General features: G+C 41.0%; 2 protein-coding genes across 2 annotated transcripts; one reads left to right on the plus strand and one right to left on the minus strand.

Moving 5' to 3' along the window:
* The first annotated feature begins 880 nt into the window (after positions 1 to 880).
* rab7a (RAB7a, member RAS oncogene family) lies at positions 881 to 10,647 on the plus strand. The gene is made up of 6 exons (XM_062545926.1): positions 881 to 1,227; positions 6,438 to 6,500; positions 7,285 to 7,411; positions 7,623 to 7,841; positions 8,611 to 8,739; positions 8,957 to 10,647. Exons 2-6 carry the CDS (start codon positions 6,448 to 6,450, stop codon positions 9,050 to 9,052), a joined length of 624 nt encoding a protein of 207 aa, XP_062401910.1. The 5' UTR covers positions 881 to 1,227; positions 6,438 to 6,447; the 3' UTR covers positions 9,053 to 10,647.
* Positions 9,862 to 18,997, minus strand: hmces (5-hydroxymethylcytosine binding, ES cell specific). The gene is made up of 7 exons (XM_062545925.1): positions 18,869 to 18,997; positions 18,195 to 18,385; positions 17,973 to 18,116; positions 13,971 to 14,168; positions 13,461 to 13,615; positions 12,667 to 12,859; positions 9,862 to 11,207 (listed from the first exon to the last, which is right to left on the minus strand). The coding sequence occupies exons 1-7, from the start codon at positions 18,891 to 18,893 to the stop codon at positions 11,019 to 11,021; spliced, it is 1,095 nt and encodes a 364-aa protein (XP_062401909.1). The 5' UTR covers positions 18,894 to 18,997; the 3' UTR covers positions 9,862 to 11,018.
* Positions 18,998 to 19,020: the final 23 nt, after the last annotated feature.

The following is a 19,020-nucleotide window of genomic DNA, read 5'->3' on the forward strand; positions in this document are numbered from 1 at the left end:
GTTATTCTAGTTTTTCATTTTTTATTAATTTTCAGAACTGTTTACTTTTTTTTCATTATTTTGATGTTGTACAGCTAAATTTGTTAATAAAACTGGAAAAGATTTTTTTTAAAATGGGTTTTGATTTCAGGCTGTAAGACAAAAAAAGTAACTATTTCAAAAGGGTATGATGACTTTCTATAGGCACTGTATATATGTGTGTGTGTGTGTGTGTGTGTGTGTGTGTGTGTGTGTGTGTGTGTGTGTGTGTGTGTGTGTTACCCTATTGCATTGATCTCACTGATTCTCTAATATCTACATTGTGTTGATGGTCCGAATAACCTTGAATTGTCCCAACCCAAAATAAAGGTCAATGCAACTAATATTAACAATACTGAGTGTTAGTGACATATCATTTCATCAAGGTGTTTGGATCTATAAACAGGTACTGTACTGTCCAAATTGCTGTCACTGTGTAGGCCTATGGGTAGTGTTTAAGGCCTATGGCTTTCATGGCGGTTGAACATTAATTGGGAGATGGGACGGACCACCTGACTCTTGTTTCTCTGAATAAAAGTCCACAACCATTCCAACTAAACTCAAATTTCACAGGGCAGCCAGAGTTCTGAGTTCTCAGGGTTGAAACAGCTGCATTCAGGTGAGCAGAGGATGTACTGTAGGATCTAGGCTACTTTACAGTAAACCTATCTGACAAAAAAAGTGCAGATACCCTTATAACATACACATACACAACACATGCAATTCCTCTTTCAATTGTGCCACATCCTATCCATTGGTGGTCCAAATTTAACGTGTTTTCAAGACGATGGAAGGTGCAAAGGTGTGTCACCCAGAGCGTGCGTAATGACGTCATGAACTGGGGGTTGTTTTGGAGGAAGTAAGCTAGCTAGCTGGAGCTGAGGTTAGAAACAGAAAGGGAAAGATTGTGTGCTGGAGTCCTGCGGTGACGGTGCAGTAGGCTACACGGTTATTGTTTCTTTTCCAAATAGGTTCTTGGTTTTTAGCTGTAGTATCAAAAGAAGGACATCATCTTTACTCGGCAAACCAGTCATTGACTGTTGTCTGAAGACGAGATTGGACTCATCAGGTTTTCAAGCCCTGCAACAAAAGACGAAAAGCCTGCTTCTAAGGGACTGGCTGTCCTGTTTACCGTTAGTCAGCTGAAGATAATAGCTGCCTAACGTGTTTAGAACGGCATTTAGTAACATCGGATCGTGTGTCTTTCAGGTAAAGTTGAATCCATTTTTCATGTTCAGGACTAATACATTGCTTTGACAGTTTCTCACAGGCAACGAACGATGGCTTTCTAGCTAGCCATGTTAGACCGTTTGCCGACTGGCTAATGTTAGCTAAGTTCGCCAAGCTGCGTCAATTTGGCGAAGCTTTATTGTAACGCATATTAACGTTAGGTTGCTAATTTGCTCGCTAACCCCAGCTAGGTGTCTTCTAATCAGTGGCTCGCTCGTATTCTTGCAACGTTGCAAATATTTAGAATAGCTACTAGCAAGGCAGAATAGCTAACTTATTTGCTGCCTGTCACAACGTCAACGTTTGTTAATTGACTGGTATTGCAAATGCTGTAGCTAAAAATGGGTTCAGTTCAAGGAGGATTGTTTTTTTTTATTTGGCAGCCATGGGCCTTGATATCAAATTAATTGTCTAGTTGACGTTGTAATTTGGTCTGTAAAGTACATTGATGGTCTTCAATATTTTTTTTGTTGTAATTAATGTTAGCTCTTGCAACATTTACCTAGTTGGGAGAACGCTGTTAGCCAATTTCAGCTAGCTTTAGCTCTCGAGGTTGGATACGCCTAATGCTAGCCAGCTGTGTAGCTAGCGTTCATTATGTTTTCTCCAGCTGAGTTAGACTAGTTAAGACATTAGTAGATGTTACATTTGGAAGGTATGTAGCTATAGTCAGTAATGGAAAATGGTGACTTTGTTTTAGGCTGCCACGGCAGCCAGTTACCTTGCGAAGTTACCTAGTCGTTAATGTTAGATCGCTCATATGCTAAGGTTAGCTAGGTTATGACGCCTCCTCTAAGCTAACCAGCTGGGAGTATCAGATAACGTTATTGCTGCAGTGGTTTGCTGTTGTGTGTATCAGTGCGCTTAGCAGCTGAATGCTTTGTTTCCGTTGCCTTAATTGGTGGTAATTTCACATTACACCAAAACTTTGCAACTAGAGAGCGATTTGTGAAATTATATGTAGCACTACAGTGAATTAATACGAAGAGTTGCCGCTGCAATACTAGCAAGAGGCTGTTGTTGGGTCTGTGATTGCGAAATGTGCGAAGGCCTACCACAAACAACTTTATTTAGCTAGCTTGCAACAGTTCATTTGACTGGTCATTTGATACCATTTTGAATTTCGACACTACGCATTAACGTTAAATACAAATATGACTAGATGAGTTATTGGTGAAAGGATGGGCTTAAGGTTAGCTAACGAACGTAAACCCAGAAGGTAACGTTGGCCACGGGTTTCAAGTGAAGGGGGTGGCGAGGACCCTTTGCACCATGTGATCCGACTTTTCCGAGTGTCATGGGTTACAGATTAAATATGGAGTTGACAAATGCAGGGAATTGCTCTCGCTTTTAGCTCTCTCGGATGATAATTGTACGGCATTCGTGTATCTATAACTTTTACTGTCTATGATAACATTTACATGCTTTGCTAGCATGTTGGAAAGTAAGCTGCATCATTGTTGCTTCAGTGCAGTCCTTGTAATTTATTTGTAAGAATTTGGTAAGTTTATGGAGGTGAATAGTGAAGACCACATATTTTTCCCCATGTGTATTTATGGTGGTGTCAGACAGACTAGGCTAGCTAGGGCACCGTAGTCTAATTCAGTTTCATACCATTTTATCCAGAAGCATAACACAGCTTGATAACCCTGAGACAAAATCAATTGCCCCCTTACAGATGAAATGTATTTGAGTGAGGCCACCCATCCACAGCTAGGAGTGTAAGATACACAAGTATATCCCAGGGGTGCCCCTACCCCCTCAAACTTACCAGTCAGAAAGGCTGCGTTCCTTGTGGCTGGTCCCTTTTTGTTGGTTTCTGAGAAAGGGTAGTCCATGGACATTGACCAAGCTTCTGTCTTATCAAGAATTCAATATGATTAGTAGGCTAGTCTTTGCACATGACCGTTACAGCTGTTTCCATAGTATTAAATGAATTCTGGTGTCCCTGTATTTTGTTAGCAGACAAATAAATTAATTGGCCTATCCTCAGCCTTCATAGTCACCTCCTATTTCAATGTAGTGTCTCAAATGTGGCGTTCCACGCCAAGGTTAATTTGTTTAATTGTAATTTGTGAATGGCAAATTAAGAATTTGAGGTAGACATGAACATTAGCTGCAAGAGTGTAAGAATGATGTCCTTTGTTGTGTAACATAGTTCCACTCACTGTACAGTGAAACAGGATTATCCTCCCTACTCCCTAGTCACTTGTCGAAGTGTACATTCGTTGAAGTGCCATTGATGTCTCAAAACCAGTGCCTTTGTTTTATTGAAGTGTGACTAGGTGGTAAGTGAACAAATTGGATGCTAAATGCTGGTCACTCAAGAGAATCTACTTATAGACTTCTCAGTGCCTCTGTACATTCCTTATGTGTAGAGCCCCATTCAGTAGCCACTGAATCCATCCGCACCGGGCATAGACCGTAGCCGTAGAAGTATACTCGAGGCTTTAGAATTGGACAGTTTACATGAACATCTAAACGTGCCATCCAGAAACTATGACAAATGACTTTTCATGGCCGCTCGAGGAAGTTGTCATACAGATTTGTAGGTAATAGGTAGTGTGAAGGATTAATCAAAGCCACCTGCAAAAATAACCGTGACGAGGGTAGTTTGGAGGTATCTTTGCACTGGACAAGAAAGTCTGATTGTTTGGAAAGATACTTGTTGCCACACTCCTCTGTTAGGTATCTTAAGACATCAGTCTTTCCTGTGTGGAACAGAGCCAGTGTCTCTAGATGTGGAGGAGAGAAAGGGGCATTTTAGGCCCTGCCTGGTCTGAATGTGATCAGCTCCACCAAGGGGGCAATAGAACAAGATAAGTGTTGTTTTCAGTGGTGCTGCTGACATCGTGACCCCCACTAGCCTGTGTGGCTATGGCACAGTGATCCCTGAGGTTTACCCTCCAGAGGAGGAGCAGTAGCGTAGAGTCAGGGCCAGGGTATTGTGCCCTATGGGCCTGACATGCTCCGACCGCAGCATGTGTGAAAAAAGGAAGCATTACAACTAAAACGTTTCAGCAACATTGGCTAGGATGGATGTCGTCACTTTTTTTGAAGCAAATGAGAATAATCTTTTTTTCATGCGTATGGTATGGTTCATTAACAACCAACCGAAAAGTTTAATCATTTACATGCCTTCTATGTTTAGTTTATGCAAAGTTATCTGTTGCTTTGGGCTGCTAGGCTTCATCAGTGTTTTATGTCTTGCGTATGGAGGGGATTTATCCTACAACATCTTCAGTGTCAGTACTACCCGCTGCTGTGTCAGGGAACGTTTGTATGGTTTCACTTATTTCTCATAAGAAATGAGGATGAAGACTTTCATTTTGTCAAGCTTCTCCTAAAGCTCAGTATCCAGGACTCTGCAGAGAAATTCTTGTTGTTTTTTTGTTTTGTTTTTTTAGAAAAAGCTGCAGAACTGCCAGAGGGCTATCACTGAGACAGCAGCACATGGCTTTCAAGTGGTGTATTTGAGGCGCTGAGAGAGACTTAAAAAAAAACCCAGAAGGGCTTGCTCTGTAGCAAATAAATGTCAGTTGTAGAGGGGAGAAAGAGGAACAGGGCTTAAATCTGTACATCTTTCAAGTGTTTTGAAGAGACTTTGTTTGTTTATTATTGGGGAAAGGAGGGCAAGTGTCACTCTCCTCACAATCCCTGATGGAGATTTAGCTCATCACCTTACATTAGCCTACATTAACCATGTACTGTAGGCTAATGTTGCCATGGGTTGAGCTGTAATTTGTATAGTCTACTATTTTCTGATTCCAACTCATCAACCCAAGAAGCTAATACTAACACATTGGAATGATATCAATCTTAAAAGTCACAGATTGTTTTCCCTGGTTGATATGGTTGATGTTCTGCCTATCAAATGAGAGAAACCCCATTCTGGCCGGCAGCCTCAGTTACACAGATGGTTACAGTCACTGGCGGCCAGAGATTTTGGTTTGTTTTTGTTTGTTGACCTCTCTTTGCACCAGGGGACATGCTGTGCCCCATAGCTAATGTCCACAACTTGATTTACTGTCTGGGCTGGGCGTTTCGATGCACACAGCGCTCTCGTTCTCTCCCTGCTCAGGTGGCCAGCCAATAACCTTTTCAAAAAGGGGGTGGGCAGACCAGAGTGTTGTCGACGTGTGAGACTGCTCAAGTCCAACTGGATAGTAGTCCTGCCTTTCTGTTGGATCAGTCCACAGGGAAAAGGGGAAGTGGTCTTTCCGTCACTGTACAACAGTAGGCAGGGCTATGTGTCTGTGCGCGTGTGTCTTGTGACCAGTAATGGTTTCAAAAGAGAACACATGACTAGTAAGAGCATGAGTGCACTGCACACGCAGTAAGACCTCTGTCCCAGTACCACACAAGAGGTTGCTTTTCGTTTTTTTAAAACTCCTGAAGACTATAGTACCTCTAAATTGATTCAAGACACTCATTGTCATATTTGAACAAACACAATGAACAGCCCGAAGGGAGAAAAAAGTTGAGGAATGCTTATTGCCAACATGCCTAGCATGCTACTGGATGTGCCTTATTAGCCAGTGGAAAACAGAAGCAGTTGGTATGTCACTGAGCTGCAGGCACAGAGAAGCCTTTGGGATTAGATCAGTTCTGCCCTAGTTGTGAGGTTATTGCTATCAAACATAATGTGATTAATTTAGGTTAAAGGTCATCTTTTGGTCAAAGGTTAAGTATTTTGTGGAGTGATTCTTTGTGTGAGATAGATGAGATAGACAGTATTAATAATCCAGTTCAGATTCTCTCTGTCATGCGAGGTAGTGTAGATAATCTCTTGTGCAATTCAAAAAGTGATTCAAGGGGTATACATAAGAACTTATTTTTGGAAACTGTTTCCAAGATATTTTTTTATTTGTCATCGTCACCGTCAAATTGTAATTTGTAGTGTGCAGATTTAAAGATATACATGGGTCAGTCACACAGCAGAATGCTGTCTTGAATACAAGTGATTCAAGGGGTGTTTATAAAAAACAAAAACTATTTTTGGAAAATGTTTCAGAGATATTTTCATTGGTCATTGTCACAATCTAATTGTAATCTGCACAGTGTGCAAATTTTGAGATATACGTTGGTCAGTCACAGAGCAGCATATTGTCTTGAAAGCAATAAGGGTGTACTTTGTGTATGGGTGTAGTTTGTATTTCTCATATAGCCTTCATTTGTGTTCTCTACAGTGCAGACAGAATGACGTCTAGGAAGAAAGTTCTACTCAAAGTGATCATCCTGGGAGACTCTGGGTGAGTACCACAGTGTTATGAATTCAACCCTCTGAAAATTATTCTTGGCCAGTGGATTTGCTACCAAGTCAGTATTGGGTGATTACCAAAAGGAAGACCTGTTTTAAACAGAACATGAATTTGGTATTACCTAAGAATGTTCATCTCTGGTGGATTCAGTGGGAGTGATTTACTAGCTAAGTTAGTGCTTTGAGCTAATCTAAACCCCGTCTATGTATTTTTACACCCATAATATGTTTCTGTACTACAATAAATGTAATGACGGTATCCCACTTGGGGAAGCTACAAACACATACAACAACACATTGCATACTTTTCAAGCCACCCAAAAGTTCTTTACAGTGAAGGAAGAACCTCACTAACCACCACCGATATGTAGCATGTAGATCTAATAATCTGTTTCAGCAGTTTTGTACCAAAAGCCACATCACAGGTTAAAACAAGTCCCTTGTGGCAATTTATAAACCATAATGAACACAGGCGATGTTGAATGGTAATGCTAGGATATGGTAGTCTTGCCTTGTACACATAACAGAAGCCCTCTTTTGGTGTTGAGTTCATTTGTTTTGTCAGAAGTAGGTGGTTGTTGGGCCATTTCCCTACAATTATTTTATACTAGTAAGCTATGGAATGACCTTGTTGTTTCTGTTTTTCCCTTCAAAAGTCTTTTTTATTCCATGCCTGATTTAGATCATAAGAAGCATCAATGAGACATAGTTGAAATAAGCTTGGCTCATCTCTGTAGTTGCATGAATCTCTCTTTTTTTTCTTTCTGCTTTTGAAGAGTGGGGAAGACCTCTCTGATGAATCAATATGTGAATAAGAAGTTTAGCAATCAGTACAAAGCAACAATAGGAGCTGATTTCTTGACAAAAGAGGTGATGGTGGATGACCGACTCGTCACAATGCAGGTACCGTTCATGCCTGAATTATTTTTTTAAGATGCCAAAATTTGATTACTTTAATAACATCTCTCATTGCATTTAAATTATTATTAAGTGTCATTGGCCTCCAGATGTTGATCAGATTACAGCATGACTAACAGTTGCCCACCCTTAGAACTGTCACCATGTGGTGGCCTAGCAGAAGCTTTAACTGGTATTCTTTTGTTTTTCTCTGAAGATTTGGGATACTGCAGGCCAGGAACGATTCCAGTCCCTAGGAGTAGCATTCTACCGCGGTGCAGACTGCTGCGTTCTGGTGTTCGATGTGACCGCTCCAAACACTTTTAAGACCCTAGACAGCTGGAGAGACGAGTTCTTGATTCAGGCCAGCCCACGTGATCCAGAGAACTTCCCCTTTGTGGTGCTTGGCAACAAGATAGACCTTGAGAACAGACAGGTAAGCATGAGGCATCACCCAATGGGATAGAACAGCATTCCTTCCTCAGAAGTGCAGCTCCGTTATGGAAATCTTGTAGTTTATCATCACCAGTCCTGAATTAGCCTTGTAATGCAAACAGATGGCAACCTTTGTTCTTAGTGATGATTATGTTTAACTCAGCCCCTTGCCTTTGATGTCATGACATGTGACATGATGATGACTTGTGCCTACACCCATTGTCATTGGTGGGTATTGCTCATGTTTCAGTTTGCCTCTAACTCCTAACTAATGTCTGAGCTGTAGACATTTTCTTTGTTACCATGATCAAATGCCCATTTTGAGAGGTTATGCTGACCATATCTTTGAAGTTCATAATTGCTTTTTAAACCTGTGATGTCATATTTGCAGGCAGGGTATACAGGGTGTAATTCCATACATCAAGCTCACCATCACCAAGTTCTCCAGCTCTCTCCCTGTTTACACAAGTGCTTGCTTATTTTTGGTCTGAGTTCTTACAACTTTCAGGTTACTGTACGCTAGCCCAGCTCCTTAACCACTACAGTAATTTCCCGCATATAAGCCGCATTGTGTATAAGCCGCAGGACAGTGTTTTATGCAAGTTAAAAGAAACAAAACCATATTAACACCATATTAACTACTCCCCTGCATTAACCTCATAGCTGAAGAAATTTTGCAAAATCAATGTATAAGCCGCGGCTAATAGTCGGGAAATTACGGGTACACTACCACCGCCCCCGTAAATCACACCTTGTTGTCTGCTCTCCAGGTGACGACTAAGCGAGCACAGGCATGGTGTCAGAGCAAGAACAACATCCCCTACTTTGAGACGAGCGCTAAGGAAGCCATTAATGTGGAACAAGCCTTCCAAACCATAGCACGCAATGCCCTTAAGCAGGTATGGAACAACAGCTGATGTGTGTAGCCCTTACAGAGTTGAAGTGGTATTCTAGTTTAGCTCGTTCATTCATTTTGTTTATCGATGCTGGCTCTAGTATGTAGTTAAATATGAGCAGTTGTAATTGCTCATAGCTGTGTACATTGTGCCTCATTTGCATTGTCATGCAAAAACACCAGCTGTGCTCTTTAAGTTTAATATCTTTTCTGTATCACAGGAAACAGAGGTGGAGCTGTACAATGAGTTCCCTGAGCCTATCAAACTGGACAGAAACGAGCGGGCCAAGCCATCAGCGGAGACATGCAGCTGCTGAGAATCCTGGAACCCTTGGTGGTGGGGGGCTCTGTTGTAGACTCCCCCGCCCCGTCCCCCCTCCCCACACCCTCTCTGGCCTTGTCTCTCCCCTCTGCCACCCCCACACAATCTCTCTCTCCTTACCCTGACCCCCACACCCACTTTCCCCCAATATTATAACTGGCCTTTGTAGAGCAAGCAGGCTTCCTCTCGTAGAGTACACCGTACATGTTAATGCACTCACATTCATATACTCAAAGACACTTAAACTCAAGAGGCTAACATGTAAGCTCGAAGACCACCAAAATAAGTCAAAACCTTTTTGGTAAATATGTGTGTGATTATCTTTAAAAAAAAAAATAATAATAGCCCTTTTAACCCTGCTCTGTCACAACTCTGGACACCTGTTTTGTTTAGTTCTTTTTCCTGCCCTTCTCTATGTGTAAAGCTCACGTCCCTGCAACACTTGAAAGGGGGTTAGGGACTTCCTCATTGATTTGCTCCCAAACTGTACACATGGAGAATTGAGATGTGAAGGATATGTAATTTATCTCCGTACGTGAGCTGAGGAGGTTACAAGTGTATCTACATGTATAGCCACCTCTACAGCTCTTAAAACATACATGGAGGCTAGCATGAGTCGTTTCAGTGGTGAACCGGGCGGCAAGATTGGGGAAAGAAGCCTGAAAGCTTTTAATTTCTGCACTTTGTTGACTTGTAAACCTTTACAAAGCACCTCATTTGCAGCCTATACCGAGATAGAAACTACCATTTCAGTTCAAACTTAAGGTTAGAGGTATGGATTTAAAACACTGCCCCGATTACTGACAAGTACTGACCTGCTTTATCCCTATGTAAAAGCGCCCTACCTTTTTAAAGCTTTTTTCATTGGTTTCATTCTCATGACTCATCAGTGAATGAACAGGTCTACCACACGTAGCTGACCAGTCACAAATTCCCTGACTAATTGGGTGGTGTTTTTTTTTTTTTTTTGTCATATGATTTCAAACATTAAAGACACGTGTTTGGTCATTTGAACATGGCTTGTGAAAAGGCTTTTTAAAAGGTGCCCTGGTCTGTCATCCAATGCCATACGAAGCTGTACCTGTAGATGAACCCTGAGTAAGAAGGAACTAATCAAACACCCCAATCAAATAGCCAATCACATGTCAGGGAGGAAAGCAAAATGTTTTTTTCTTTGTGTATGAATACGACTCACTACTACTACTACTACTACTACTAGTACTAGTACTACTATGACAATTAGTACTTCTATATTGTCTACTTTTTTATTGTCTACTTTCATGTCGTAAGAGTTTGTATAACTGCAAATCTGTTTGTTTGTCGATCTGTGGCAAAGGCCAAAGGCCTCGGTCTTACCATATCTCACTTTGTGTCTGCCGGTAGCTCAGGTTGGCAAAGAATTTAAGTGCTTGATATCACTCGGATCTTTTACTGTCTGTTCATACATTATTATTATTATTATTATTGTTGTTATTATTATTATTGAAAATTTTGACTTGCATTACATAGACAAACACAGAACTCGATAAAAGATGGGGAAAATGTTCAAGCATTCATCATTGAAATTAATTAAACCATACATGCACAGCATACACATTGTTTGGGAAATATATGTATTTCAAAGTAATAATGAAAATAAAAAAAATGTTGTTAAATAAATATGTTGTTGTTTTGCAGAATGGGACAGACCATTCTGTGTGTAGACTTGCCCATACAGGAAACGGATATTGCATGACTTACGAGACACTTTTTGCTGGTTTGTGATCAGTAAACACAACCAAACCTGAAGACTTTTAATACTCCAAAAAGTGGAATTCTCCAATGAATTAGCAAAAGGACGCATGTGGGATTTTCCAACTCACTGCTAGTGATTATAGAAAACACTGCCTGGATTATTGGTCTTGCATTTTAAGTCTAAAATCCTACCAACAGTTATTTGCTACACCACCCATTCAAGTCCTTCACTTCTTGCTTGATCCACTGCCCTGAAGCCATTGCTGCAATGGGCCTGCTTTCTTGAGTTGCTTTGGCTCTGTGGATTTTTCTCCGGCCTCTGTACTTGCGGAATCTTCAGGTTCCTTCCTCTTGGTGGGTGTGGAGCTCTTTAACCAGCTCATCATCATCTTACTGCTGGCAGTCTCCAAAGGCTTCTGAGCAGAGAAAACAAAGCAAGAGGGAGAGCCAAAGGGCTTAGGAAGCGCGGTACAAGAGCACGGCCACATGTACAAATTCTCTATTTTAAATTCCACAGCTTCTTTTGATATAATTGATACCTAGCCAATGTCATAGTGTCTGCATTCAATGAAATGAACACTATACCACTAACATTCAAGGCCACAAAGAACACATGTGAGCAAAGGAAAATATTTGTCAACTACAATGGAGTGAAGATTGGCTGCTCTGTTGATTTAGTTTTTACTGGTAAATAGGCTTGGATATTGATTAGGCAATGTGGGAAATCCCATAAGCACTAATTAACACCTCTACTGTATGTATCTGAAACACAGTGTTTCCTAAAGTGTTTATTAAGTTAAAGGGTCTCTAAGCGATGTTACACAGTTTCTAAGCTAAAACATTTATTTGTCACATACAGCAAACATCACTTGATCATCTGCTAGCTGCCTGTCCCATGAATACACTGTTAAAATAAAATAAAATAATTTTTAAAAACACGTTTCTGTAGACAGCCTGGTCCAGCCTGGACCATGAAGCAAACTGTACCAGCCACGATCACCGACAGTAGGCATGTGCAGGAGTTTCAGTTGCATGGGAGGGAGGGCCGAGCTAGCTCTCAGTCTTGTTTGAACGTCAACAGAAGTGACCTTACCTAACATTACTTGGAGCACCTTTATGTTAGAAGAAACATGTTTCAGAACAGTCTGTTTGTGTCAAATTTAATCTATGTGATAAAAGTCGCTTTGCCATACTTGCAAGCACTTGCGGATCTACAAAATGAGCATGTATGAAATACATGTCAATAATCCTTGTATCAAGAGTTTTCAAACTGTTATTGTAAGTACAGCAGAGTTGTACTGTCAATTCAGACAAATAACTAATGTAAATGTAAGAAATGTACTATGCCTGGGGGCGCTGTGGCACAGCAGGCTACAGCGTCCGTACCATTTACGGGTCCGAGTGCCCACGGGGACCCAGGTTCGAATCCGGCCTGCGGTCATATCCCGATCCCGCCCCATCTCTCCCTCCCACTTATTTCCTGTCTATCTCTTCACTGTCCTGTACTAATAAAAGGCAAAAAGGCCAAAAAATATACTTAAAAAAAAGAAATGTACTATGCCTAATGAAACTTACACTTCACAAGAGCCTTTCACTAGTAAGAAGCTGCACTGTGTGCGTTAGGTCCTCTGTTTTATTTTGATACCCTGGTCTAATCTTAGCTTTACTAGAATTGAGCTTAGTAAAGCCTTTTAAAGTTCTTTTTTTTTTTTCAAATTAATCATGATAATTAACATTTTGACAGCACTATGATTAAACACAAAATCAGTATGATCCTGTGTGTTAGTAACATGCTCAGAGTCTTTGTACTTGTAAGCTGAATCTAACCAAATGATTTTAATCACAAACTTCATCATCAACTTCTATGATCCATACCTTTTTAATGTTAGGATCCACAGGCTGTAGGCACTCTGGTGAATTGTTGCGCGAGTTGTTGACAAAGGATGAGACCGGGTGAAAGGTCAAGACATCTCTGGGGCTCAGCAGTTCCAGGGCCTCAAGTGATCGCACCTCTCCAAAGTTAAGCCATCTCCTCACTTCCTCCTCACCATCAAGCACCGCAGGCATTCTACAAGGCATAAGTAGGGGCACTACACTTACAAAAACCTACTTTGTTTAATGAGGAGACTGGTCTACCTTTTGCCTCTTCAGGGTGCACATTAGAGTATGGTAAAAACAAATGCTGAGCATGCTGTTGGGAGTATCCAGTAAGCAACTTGAATGAAAATAGGAAGTTGTCTTCATACAGAAGATTTCTCCTCTTTCTTGCAGCTGCATTTAGCACAACTTATTTCCAAATGTATTCTTGATATTTACCACTCATTTCTACTGGTTTACTAACTTTAGTTTTGGAGGCATGACAAGTGCTCTGACCACAAGAATAAATTGATTGGCTGGTAGTGGAGCTGAGATAAGCTCTCCCACATTAATTGTTTCACATAAATTGTTTAACCTTTTCATACATTTCACACTAAGCTCGTATCATGATGGCTATGTTAACTCTCCAGATATGTGGTCTTATTGAACAATTGCAGTTCAACAATTTTGATCATTTGCCGCTGAACAGGTTTTAACATGATAACATGATAACGTTAACAGCTCAAACCTAATAACATCATTATATTAACATACAGTATTGAATGAAAACAGTCATTTAAAGCGGGACTTGCCGGTCATGGATACTTTGAAGATCAGAGGAAGCATCTACTGTGATTACTGTGTAGGTGTACAGAGGCTCTCCACCAGAGGGGGGTGTCCAGCAGTCAAACAGGCCTGCAATGGTGAGCAGCCGCCAGCCAGTCCACCTGCACTCCTCATCCTGGTTCTGTGAACAGAAACACACACATTTCAACGTGAGGGGGAGCTGTGGCACAAGTCAAGTCAACTTGTATATATAGTACATTCAATGTGCTTTACATAAGCACAGGAAAACAGAAATAGCTATTAATAGCACAGAAGAGCAATAGTCAAAGAGGAGTTTATAAATTAAAGAATACAAATAAAGACAATATAGAACATGAAAGGTACACATTTGGACATCCAGCAAACACGGACCAAATGTAAGTTGCTTTGAGCAAAGGTGTTAATGCGTCTAACCAAATGGATGTTTTACTGGAACTGCCAATGAGCTGTCTGCAGTGTAGCCACTAGTATGGGATAATTTTCAAAGGAGAGGATACCTCTTCTTGTTCTGGCGTCTGAGTGTCGGACGGACATTCTTGTTTGACATCATCACACTGTGCGCCAGCAGACCCAGGCAGTGTTTGCTTGTTTTGGGGAAAGTAGATGAAAAATGGCTGCTTGTCCTTGTCCTTCCTCCTCCACTCATAAAAGCCATCAGCCAGGATGACACAACGCTGACCTTTCAAAAGGGGATCCTAACAGAAAAAAATGTCAATCATAAATTCCTGGTGTCCATCGCCTCCATGCCACAAATAGGAGAATGTCAATTACATCAGGTTAACGATAATATCAAATGACGCACAGAATGTTTCTTCAAGGCTGCATTTCAGCACATGAATTAATCGCACTGGATTAATGGAGAATTCAAATTAAGATTCCCTTTGAAAAAAAAAAAGAAAAGGCTGCAACTCAATTTCCCCCCCACCCCTGGGATAATAAAAATGGACTGGACTTGACTTGACTTGATGTACAGGAAACTCATAATGTGTAATGTTTGTTTTTCAAATGTGCATTCAACTGTCTAATGGTGATAGCCAGACTCATGAATTACTAGTCTGGCAATATTTCCACTACAGCATGGCTTTTAGAATGTCTACAATCATAGTCCAGGAGCCAAATGCCATAATTTAGGTGAACCTGGCTTTGTCGGTTAAAGTTTTTTTTTTTGCAGAATCTAGTAGACTAGGGGTACCTCTTTAAGATTTAAGAGGGTGCCCGGTGATATCCCTTGGGCAATTTCATATATTAAGCCTTTCTTGTCCAATGTGTTGACTATAAGGCGGATATACTACAGGGGAATAGGGTAAAAAAATTAACAAGCAGATATCACTATGAAACTTCACCAGTTGATTACTTAGATCAATATGAAAAATAAATGTATTACAAGTTTTCTGAAATTTAATGTTTGAATATGCAAATTAGGTATGATGTAATTAAATATGCGCTGATTTGCATAAACGTAAAAATATCAAATCTGAACATTGGACAAAGCCAGCTTAAATTTTTTTCTTTTCATTTTGTTGACATAAGAGATGAAAAGTATTTTAGAGAGGAAATTATGGATATCTCATTTAGTTATTCAGTAAATCAGAAAATACTATACCAGCCTTTAAAAAATCCATTTTCGCCATGTTTTTTGGAATAAAATGTCATGTAAATCAGGCTAAGAATCATATATCAACAAACCCCTCTGCAAAATCCTTCTAAACATGGTTAGGTATAAGACTGAAAAGTTTGGTGTATGTAGATGCTTGTGAAGTGGAGATTTTGTTCTCCGAGTGAGAGAGGAAACTCATCCATATCCGCCTTATATTCAACACATTGGACAAGAAAGGCTTAATATACAAAATTGCCCAAGGGATATCACCGGGCACCCTCTTAAATCTTAAAGAGGTACACCTACTCTACTAGATTCAGCAAAAAAAAAAACTTTAACCAACAAAACCAGGTCTGACCTGGGTTGGTTGCAACCTGAGTACCTGACCCCATGGCTTAGTGACTGGTCTGGTCTGCCAAAAGCTCACGAGAACCTTAAAGGAACACTTCACTTTTGTCGGTTAAAGTTTTTTTTTTGCTGAATCTAGTAGAGTAGGTGTACCTCTTTAAGATTTAAGAGGGTGCCCGGTGATATCCCTTGGGCAATTTCGTATATTAAGCCTTTCTTGTCCAATGTGTTGAATATAAGGCGGATATGGATGAGTTTCCTCTCTCACTCGGAGAACAAAATCTCCACTTCACAAGCATCTACATACACCAAACTTTTCAGTCTTATACCTAACCATGTTTAGAAGGTTTTTGCTGAGGGATTTGTTGATATATTATTCTTAGCCTGATTTACATGACATTTTATTCCAAAAAACATGGCGAAAATGGATTTTTTAAAGGCTGGTATAGTATTTTCTGATTTACTGAATAACTAAATGAGATATCCATAATTCCCTCTCTAAAATACTTTTCATCTCTTATGTCAACAAAATGAAAAGAAAAAAATTGAAACTGGCTTTATCCAATGTTCAGATTTGATCTTTTTACGTTTATGCAAATCAGCGCATATTTAATTACATCATACCTAATTTGCATATTCAAACATTAAATTTCAGAAAACTTGTAATACATTTGTTTTTCATATTGATCTAAGTAATCAACTGGTGAAGTTTCATAGTGATATCTGCTTGTTATTTTTTTTACCCTATTCACCTGTAGTATATCCGCCTTATAGTCAACACATTGGACAAGAAAGGCTTATACGAAATTGCCCAAGGGATATCACCGGGCACCCTCTTAAATCTTAAAGAGGTACCCCTAGTCTACTAGATTCTGCAAAAAAAAAAAACTTTAACCGACAAAGCCAGGTCTGACCCCATGGCTCCCTGACTATCACATGTCAGTGGCATCTTCTGTAGCCAAGGATTGGGATTACATTGATACATTAATTACCTCGTTTCGACCGCAGCGGTGCCGGTGCTGGTGCCGTGCCGGTGCCCAATCTCGAACTGGTTCTGCGTGTTTCGACCGAACAATGACAGGTGCTGGTGCCAAAAAGCCAGCACCGGCACGGCACCGTGAAATTGCTGGTCCCAGAGTTGGGGCCGTTACGTAATAAGGGTCGTGGCACCATAGCAACAGTAAATATACTGAACTGTCGTTTAAAAATGAGCGTAGCACTCTAGAATCATTAGCCCCTTTCACATTCAGAAACGATACATTAGCGTTTAAGAAATAGCGGGTTCAGGGGATTTCGCAATGTGAAAGGTAGACGTGTTCTGGTCCCGGGGTTGTCTGAAGCCGGGTTCAGAGGCGAGTTATGGGAGGCGTTGCCTAGCAGCACGTTACACGCAATTTGGGAGTGAACAATGACGTTAAGCATGCCTTGGACCTCGGAGATAAACTGATAAACACAACTGTCATGCTAGTTCTACGTGGTTTAGCTTCCAAATGATGGCGGGCCACTTGTTATGTTATTTGAATGCCAAATTATGCCATATTTCAGTGTGCTGAGTCCTGAACAACTTCTGCTCTGACAGTTAGCTCGTTGGCTAGTTAGCTATCATTAGGCAAACTTTCTAAATATACGTGCTGCTGGTAGCAGACGGTTTTGGTAACCTAGCAACAATAAACACTTGACCGAAGTGCTGAGAAAAGGAGGTTCAGGGCACTCTCAGCATAAAAAACGTGATTGTTGGACACACATATATCTATGGACACAGCAGCTAAAGTTATCCTAGTCTCTTGTGTGTTTCCTGTATTTTAACCTCCTGCCTGGCCAAATACGTCATCAGTCACACACCCCTAATAGCGGGGTTGACCTCTGTTCCTTTCATATTCAACACGGCTCGGCTCTGATACTACCCCCCGAGACGGGTCGGATTGCCGAGGCGGGTTCACTCCCCACCCCGTGTCGTCAATGTGAAAGGAACAGCCTTAACGTTAAATTCGGCTGATTTAGCGTTAAATTCGGTGAATGTGAAAGGGGCTTTTGGTTAACACTACGGTATGACGTTAGCAAAAGCTGACGTTAAACTAAATTAGCCTACGTAAGCTAGCAGGCTAACGGTATAAAATAGTTTCACTGACAGCTAATATCTCAGACCAGACGTTATTAGTGGGTACAACAATGGTATAACCAGATAGTAAATCGTTTATTTTCAATCTACTTTCAACAAATCCAAGCTAAATAACGTCACGCAAATGGCATTTCAACCGATTCAGCAGTCATTTACCGATATCGGCAGCCATGTTTTGTTTTTGTTTTCACAGCTGATTCAGACGTGCGTCGGCATAGTAACACTCCACTCTAGTAACATTCTGCTCCGTGCTGAACCCTATGGAAATGCGTGCCGGTGCTGGTGCCGGTGCTTTACCAGAACCAGCTCAACGTCAGCACCGGCACCAGCACCGGCACAGCCCTGGTCGAAAAGAGATAATTGTGTCCCAAGAACTGACCATCCATTGTGTGATTTGTATCATGACTGCTCTTATAAATAAGCATGGACAATCACCTTGTAGGTCTTCTTTTCCAGCAAGCTCTCCCTCCGACAGTTGTTGGTGCTGTATTGCATTTTGCTTGGGTCATTCTCCTTGAACCAGGCAGGAACCAGGCCCCAACGCATAGCAGCCAGGACAAACTCATCTACAGGAGCATCCTGTGGATAAAACCTAAAGATGCCATTTTCTACACCAAGAAGAACTGCAAAGCAAATTGGTAATATACTGTCCCATACCTTCTTAAAATGTCTATGAGATAATAACACTGGGCTATTGGATTGAGGGCTCTTGTTGTAAGAGGGTCGATACTTGTCCATATCTCCATCTCGCCATTGAGGTCGTCTTCGCTTTCCTGACCGATCTCGGTACCCAGAAGCTCGGCTGACCTCATCTGGCGCCAAGGTGCACGCAGTCCTTCCACACATGCCTGGGCAAAGTACTACTATGTCACGTGACAACAACATAATGCACAGTTTCTATATTGTATTTCATACAAAGGTAAGTAGCATGCCGTTAACTTTAGTATGTCATTAGTTTGCCAGTTCGCATGTCAGATATAATCACATAAATTTAATTTGATCATCTCCTGGAGGGTGTTTTCTGGGGGAGCTAACGTGACACTTAGCTCGAGCTAACTATACTTAACATGAACGTTTCCGAAGCTAATCTCCATCGCATACTTGGAGAACTATCCTCGTGTAAAGAGTGTAGTGAGAGTTTCTTCGATTAAATCAAATGTTATCAAGTTAACTTATCTCTCAAGTCAAAGCTAACAATAGAAAAGTCCTGCAAGTGACAAAATGTTGCCTGTTGGTTTGCATAGTTTGTGAAGCCAAAACCTCTACTCCCTTTCTCTTTAGGACTCGTCTTACATATTAGTCTCCAGAAAAGTCAACATTCGAGTGCCTACCTTTCAGAGAAAAACGTTGTGTCATAAACAGTAGACAGATGATTGCTTGCTCGGTTTGAGCATGGGTTTGAGCCGTGAGCTGGGCAGTGGCTTACTTTACGTCACATTCCAGCCTCCCTGTCTTCATGCCGACCGTAAACCTTGAAAATCCC

This window comes from Sardina pilchardus, chromosome 9 (assembly GCF_963854185.1).
Source record: "Sardina pilchardus chromosome 9, fSarPil1.1, whole genome shotgun sequence".
Lineage (NCBI taxonomy): Eukaryota > Metazoa > Chordata > Actinopteri > Clupeiformes > Clupeidae > Sardina > Sardina pilchardus.